The 6,252-nt window shown below is 38.1% G+C and overlaps 1 protein-coding gene across 1 annotated transcript; it reads right to left on the bottom strand.

Moving 5' to 3' along the window:
- Window positions 1–206: 206 nt before the first annotated feature.
- On the bottom strand, window positions 207–4,670 carry LOC149385516 (putative galactinol--sucrose galactosyltransferase 2). The gene is made up of 14 exons (XM_089626892.1): window positions 4,244–4,670; window positions 3,905–4,140; window positions 3,699–3,789; window positions 3,576–3,624; window positions 3,404–3,495; window positions 3,220–3,327; window positions 2,918–3,046; window positions 2,387–2,797; window positions 1,852–1,993; window positions 1,683–1,750; window positions 1,472–1,606; window positions 1,178–1,395; window positions 739–827; window positions 207–659 (listed from the first exon to the last, which is right to left on the bottom strand). Exons 1-14 carry the CDS (start codon window positions 4,546–4,548, stop codon window positions 381–383), a joined length of 2,352 nt encoding a protein of 783 aa, XP_089483018.1. The 5' UTR covers window positions 4,549–4,670; the 3' UTR covers window positions 207–380.
- Window positions 4,671–6,252: the final 1,582 nt, after the last annotated feature.

The following is a 6,252-nucleotide window of genomic DNA, read 5'->3' as shown; positions in this document are numbered from 1 at the left end:
GATGAGCCCAATCTGCTCAATCAAATAATAAATAAGATCATATATGTTTTTTAATTCAAAAAGCTTGTTTTGTATAAGAAAATTATATGATTTAATTTGGCCTTTCAAATGCATGAGAGGCGAGGAGAGAGTCCACCTTCAGATATTGTACTTATCCAAAACTTGGGAGACTAATTTAAATATATATAGAAAAAAAAAACTTCAAAATTAATAATAAAGTTATTCATTTTTATTTATCAACATTGTGATGATCAAAAAAATATAATAAAATAACATTCAATGCTATGTTGATCTTTTGCGTGTATGATATGATCACTTTCGCCCTTCATGGTAGTATATGAAAAGCCTTAATAAGTAATTGTCCGAGAAAAACCAAGGCTTCAATAGCAGAGAGTGATTTCCCAGTAGTGATTAGCCGTATCAGGAATTGTTACTGTCAAAAGACTGTCCTCATTCCGGTACTCGAACCGCTCGCTCGCTGAGTTTAACCGGCAAGATTTGGGCTCTCTGCTAGAGTAGGCACCAAATCTACCAACCCCTCTTCCCTTGATTCTGATCCCACTTTCGCCGGAGGAAAAGTCAACGCTCTCGATGGCTCCGCCGGAGTTGTACATGTTGACCAAGCCAATCGGTCCAAACTCAATGCGCTCATTGTAATCCTGAATTGAAGAAAGAAAGAAAACACACCAATGTGAAGCAAAAGTATGTGCGGTGTGGAAAGAGAGACTAGACTAGAACCTTAATGGGAGAGACGGTGAGGACATCGCATTCGAGGACTTTCAAGGTGATTTCGAGGGATTCGGTTATTGGCATCCGCGTGAGAGTACCTTGTGATACAAGCAAACATATTATTAGTTGATATGTTTGAGTTTTGATGATCCGAATGAGCTTGGTCAGCGGTGCAACAAAATTTGATATTTAAAGGATATGGTGGTTGTGGATTTTGAGACTGAATCCGGTTTTTTTTTTTTTTTTCCTAGGGCTGAGGACATAGTTTCAGTTTTTCGCCTAGGGTTTTGTCAATTTCTCTTGCTGTTCAAATTCTGTCTCCAATCGCAACTTGTTTCGACATAGTGAATTTCTCTGCTCTTCCCGCGATTTTTTCCCGTCTCAAGTTTTCCACGTACTTCTCAGTCATCGTTTTAGAGCAAAAGTGTTTTCTTGAAGAACAATCTACCTGAAGCGAAGGAAAAAACGGCACAATCGCCAGTCCACTCTAATCCGGTCACTTCTTCAAAGTACTCGATGTTTGAAGGAGAGACATTCCCGGTCAACTCGGGATTAACCAAATCTCTCTGAACCATGTTCTTCACACACGGCCACACTCCAGTGCCTTGGCAATTAAACACGCCTATAACTCCGGTACATTTGTTCAAGTTCCATATCTTGAGAAGACTACCCAAAAAGAAAAACAAAAAAAAATCAATAAGAGTTTTAGCATATTTGAGTGCGAGTGTGTAAAGTCGTTTACTTTGTTCCGTCCATGACTGGGTCTATGAACAAGCAGTCGCGTGTTGGTCTTCCTGGGTATTTCGCCCTCAAAACCGACCCATCAGGAAGAACAAGCCTCTTTAGTATCGTGAAATCGTGGAGGCCCGGTTTATCGCTGATTACACAACAATGTCATAATAATCGATGCCTTGAACTGTGATAGTTTTGTGCTTTATCAATTATCATGTTACCTTACATAGACTCCACAACCACCGACTGCCCTAGCAGCAGCGTGAAACTCTGCAGCTTCATGGCGGCTCTTAAAGTAGTCCAGAGACAAAAAAATAATCAGAAAAATAGAAGAGCGCTAAAGAGTGCAAAAATTTCAATAAAGAAAAAAATTGGTGTGGCATGACATACATAGAACATGTCCCAATCTGGTACAAAGACTTCACCAAGAAATATGCTGTTGTATGACACTGCAGCTATGTGTAGTGTCTGCGTCGAGAGATTTTTCGGGTAGTAATCGTCCGATGCCCTTGTTATCGCGCTTCTCTTTGAGCTGCAACAAAAAAAAAAAAGAGTAATTAAAAAGTTTTGTAAATTGCACATCATTTTTTCCTTCTTTATTAGGAGGATTCAAACAAAGTTTTAAATGTGATTGCCGATAATTTGTGGATGATTTTATTTTATTGAAATTCTGATAACTAAGGAGTGCCTACATAAATTCTATGAATATCTAAAATTATGATTTGTAAATTTCACTGGTTTCATTTTCCTGTTAAAAAAAAAAATATCGTTGAAATTTTACTGGAATTTTATATTTTCGCCTGGCTGTTCGACAAAATATTAGCATGCAGTGACAAAAAGTGGTGCAAGACGAGAAACAGGTGATTTCTCATCGATTTTTCTCGGCATTCATAATCTTGGTTTCAAATAAGGTTTAGTGACATACTGGTAAATTGAGTCGTTGCTTAGACCCATACAACAGATTATGTTGTTGTCTTGAAAGTTGTTGGCTATGGAGTCCTCAAGCGCGCGTTGGAAGCGTTTCGTGAGAGAAACACGCCCACCTAAATCTTCCGAGATGGTCTCCAATATGTTCTGTACGTCGACCTTGACCCCGTCAACGCCTTGTGAGACAAGGTATCCGTGTAGGTCATCGAGCAACTGATGAGCTTTATCTGCATCGACCACGCCAATCCCGTACTTGTCCATGCAATCCATGGCTAAATCCCTCATGTTCGCCAAATTCCCGGGCGACTGTTTCGGGTACGTGAGCTTAGCGTTGTACTTTTTCGTCCCCGGTGCGTTTGGGACGAGCCCGCCCCAATACCCCAATAGGGCATGCCACATATAGACATACCTGAAAAATGAGTCTTGAGAAGCTTAGAAAAGAATCTGAAGGTAATGTGTTTTTTTTTTTTTCTTTTCTTTTCAAGGCTCTACTTACATTTGAGATTAAGAAAAAAGTTGAAATTTTTACTTGAGGCCAAAAGTGCTCTTGAGTTCTGATACAAAACTCTTGAGATCACTCGGTGCTTCACTTTCCGCTGCATTCGGTTCCCTCCGAAACTTGGCATTTTCCTTTATGCTGACCAATCTACCACCGAATCTGCAATATTAAGCAAAATTACCAAAAGGCCATAAAATCATCAGCGCGCTGATGACTCTAACACAGGTGAGCTTTATGGCCATCATTTACACGACTAAGTAAAGCGGGTTGGGCTTGTGTGAGTAAATATGCATTTGTTTTTTGTGTAATGGGAGATCAGAATTTGTACTCACTGAGACCCGTCGACGAACGGCTCTCCTTCTTTTTGGAACTCATTCTCGACGTCTTGCCACCCGTCATCGATGATCAGAAACTTTGCCGGCGTGCCTCCATCGGACAGACTTCACTTTTATTCGTTCGGGTCAAAAATTTTCATAAAGAGATTTTTCAGCCAAGTTTTGGGGGATTTGTGTGTACCTTTTGAGCCCCTCTCTGATTCCTCGAGGATCGACTTCGTGATAAAAGGCATCCCAAGTGCACCAACCAAAGCAGTCAAGCATTCCAGGCATCTACAACATTATTGAATTCAAAAAGTCAGTAATAATAAGTGTGATCGTAAGCACCAATGTTGGCTTGAGAAATCTTTTGCCTTTTTGGATTCTCTCAGCGCAAATGTCCCAAAGCGCTGCTCCAAAATCCTGCAAAAGTGTGAAATAATCACATTTCTAAAATCTGCCACCAGAGCTGATCTATAGAGACAGAGCTGACTTACTTCAAAGATTCCTTCACTAGCTCGAATGGATGGTCACCAGAATTCACAAACACCGCTTGTAAAGATTGAGTGGTCACTATTGCTGGGTCTCCTATCAATAAAATTCCATAGCCAAAACCAGCTCATTGTTCCATAAACTTTCTCTTTTCTTTTTCTTTCCCTTAAATGAAACAAAGATAAAAAAATAAAAAAGTAAAGTTTCTTACCGCTTTCGACACAAAACTCGAGTTCATTCGCTTCGTTTCCTTGCAAGCTGCTCCTGAATTCCCCGTCAAGTACCGGCAAGAAAACGACGTAACGAGCCTCCTCGTCAGAATCCGAGTCCTCTCGAGCTTCTAGAAGCAACATCTGAGTTTCGACTGGGACATCGCTCCCCGAGTTACCGACCCTCGGTATCATCCACCACATCTTGAATCTAAACAGACACAGTAGTCTCACATCCCTGAGCCAACAAAAAAAATAAAAATAAAAAAATCAATCGACAATGAGACGAGTAATTTTTGTAGGCATGAAGATAAAATGAAAAGAAGACCGAATTCAGTTACTCGATCGCGCCGAGCTTGAAAACGTGTCTTGAGCTGGGATTTTCTGAGGAAGCACCGACAAAAGCCGACGAGCTCGTCAATGGCGTGACCACAACGTTGTCGGGGACTCCGGTCAAAGCGTCCTTACCTCCGATGCTGAACGTCCCTTCTTTGAGGACCGGTTTCGAGCCGATGAACATCGAGTGCTTCCATGTTTTAGCAACGAGCTTCCGATTAGTCGTCGCTAGAAAATGAGGGAAATGAGAATCGAGCCGAAGAGACCTCGGAGAATATTGTAAGAGCATTGCGGTCTGAATCACCGCCATTGATGTTCTGTTTTGTGTCTTTGGTGAGCGTTATGAATAGTGTGTGTAATGTGTATGGTATGGGCGGGAGAGAGTGAGGGAGTTAGTGAATGTGGTAAAGTGAAGATAATTCTGTGATTTTTTTTTTTTTTCAAACTTTCTGTATAATTGCTCATTATTATTGGCCGTTTTATTGGTAGAGGTTATTTGAGGTCATGTCGTTTTCATATCTACAATGGGTAATAAATATCCTCTCATTTTTCTAAGGACAACTTCTACCTACCATGTCAGCATTTGATTTGATTTGATTTTTTTTTTTTCCTGGTAATCATTTGATTAACCCGCGAAAATTATTGACCTCGAATCAAAGAACAGAAATACATACTGCTTATGCCGCAACTCTAGTTCTTGCCCACCGTATATGTTATATTTGACTAACGTGCCGGGTGATATGTAGCAAGATTCGAAATGCCGTCTCGAGCTTCCGATTTACGGAAAATCGACACGTTGATGAAAAATCGAACGAAAAAAATGTGAAAAAAGATAATTGATATGCCGTTTTCAAATGTCGTTTTCCATGAAAAATCGATACGTCTATGGAAAACCGAACGGAAATAATGTTGTAGAATATATTAAAAATAGATATGAATATACATATATTATTTCATCTTTATTTTGTATTTTTCTCCTTGTTTAAAATTTCAAAATGATTAAAAATAAATAAATATATAAAATTTAAAACATTTAAATTCAAAATAAAGTATTCGAGGGCAGTACATAATTTAATCTTTATTTTGTATTTTACGTATATCATACAATAGATAATTGCAGTACCATTTGTCATAATATTATTTCAACAAAAACCGTGGCTTTTGTCTTTAAATAAAAAAACTAGTTTGATAAAGAGAAAAAAAAAGTTTATATAAAAAAATTCATAATATATTACTATATTTAATTCATGATATATAACAATTTTTTTTCTTTTTCTATAATTTTGTATATTGTATATTTGCTTAAAATTCATACACAAATTGTAATAAAATAATTTGTATAAAACATATCCACACCGTATGCTTGGATTGGTTTGGTGACAAACTGTTTAGTGTAAGGTAATAAATTTATTATTATTTTCTCCCACTATCTTCTCACAAGCAACAAAATACAACTTGTTATTAATATAAAATAAAATGGATTCTTTTAATATAAAGTAAAATATATAAATATATAATAAAGACAGTAGAGTAGATTGTCAGACTAGTCATCAGCACTCCCTCCACGAAGACTAGTCATCACTCATCAGTACAATAAATATATAATTGATTTTTTTTTAGAAAAAAATTATTAAAATCTGACTGACAACTTTGTCTCTCTTCTTACTGCTTCTTCTCAAGCACAAAAAATGGTGTTTCTTCGACAAAAAAATCAATGCCACTGAAAGAAAAAAAAACGCCCATATCGACGATTTTCGCCGAGATTTGCCGACATTTAGCTGTTTTTATCTCTTAAATGCAACGAAAACGTTCGATCGTAAGTTGACGGAACGGCACGCCGTTTCGACGATTTACGAACGACATTATAGGGAAAAACGAAAAAATAGAGCCTTCATCGGCCGCTAGGTCACTGGCAGCGGTGGCGCCGGCGAAAGTCGCCGATTTTCGTGGACATTTTAAACCTTGAATTTATGTAGAGATAAACCATAAAAAAAGAGATTCCGCGTAGAATATT

The sequence above is a fragment of the Urtica dioica genome, chromosome 9 (genome assembly GCF_054948205.1).
Source record: "Urtica dioica subsp. dioica isolate 48M chromosome 9, U.dioica_male_clone48M_v1_H2, whole genome shotgun sequence".
Classification (NCBI taxonomy): Eukaryota; Viridiplantae; Streptophyta; class Magnoliopsida; order Rosales; family Urticaceae; genus Urtica; species Urtica dioica.
Note: the sequence above shows the minus strand (reverse complement) of the source record. Positions and strands in the feature narration are given on the sequence as shown.

What these genes read in the sequence shown, in the direction of transcription:
- LOC149385516 (XM_089626892.1), bottom strand. Translation starts at nt 4,548, where the DNA reads ATGGCGGTGATTCAGACCGCAATGCTCTTACAATATTCTCCGAGGTCT. An exon ending in CAGATTGGGACATGTTCTAT is followed by an intron (nt 1,751 to 1,851) that starts GTATGTCATGCC and finishes GACTACTTTAAG; the next exon opens with AGCCGCCATGAAGCTGCAGA. An exon ending in TCACCGTCTCTCCCATTAAG is followed by an intron (nt 660 to 738) that starts GTTCTAGTCTAG and finishes TCTTCAATTCAG; the next exon opens with GATTACAATGAGCGCATTGA.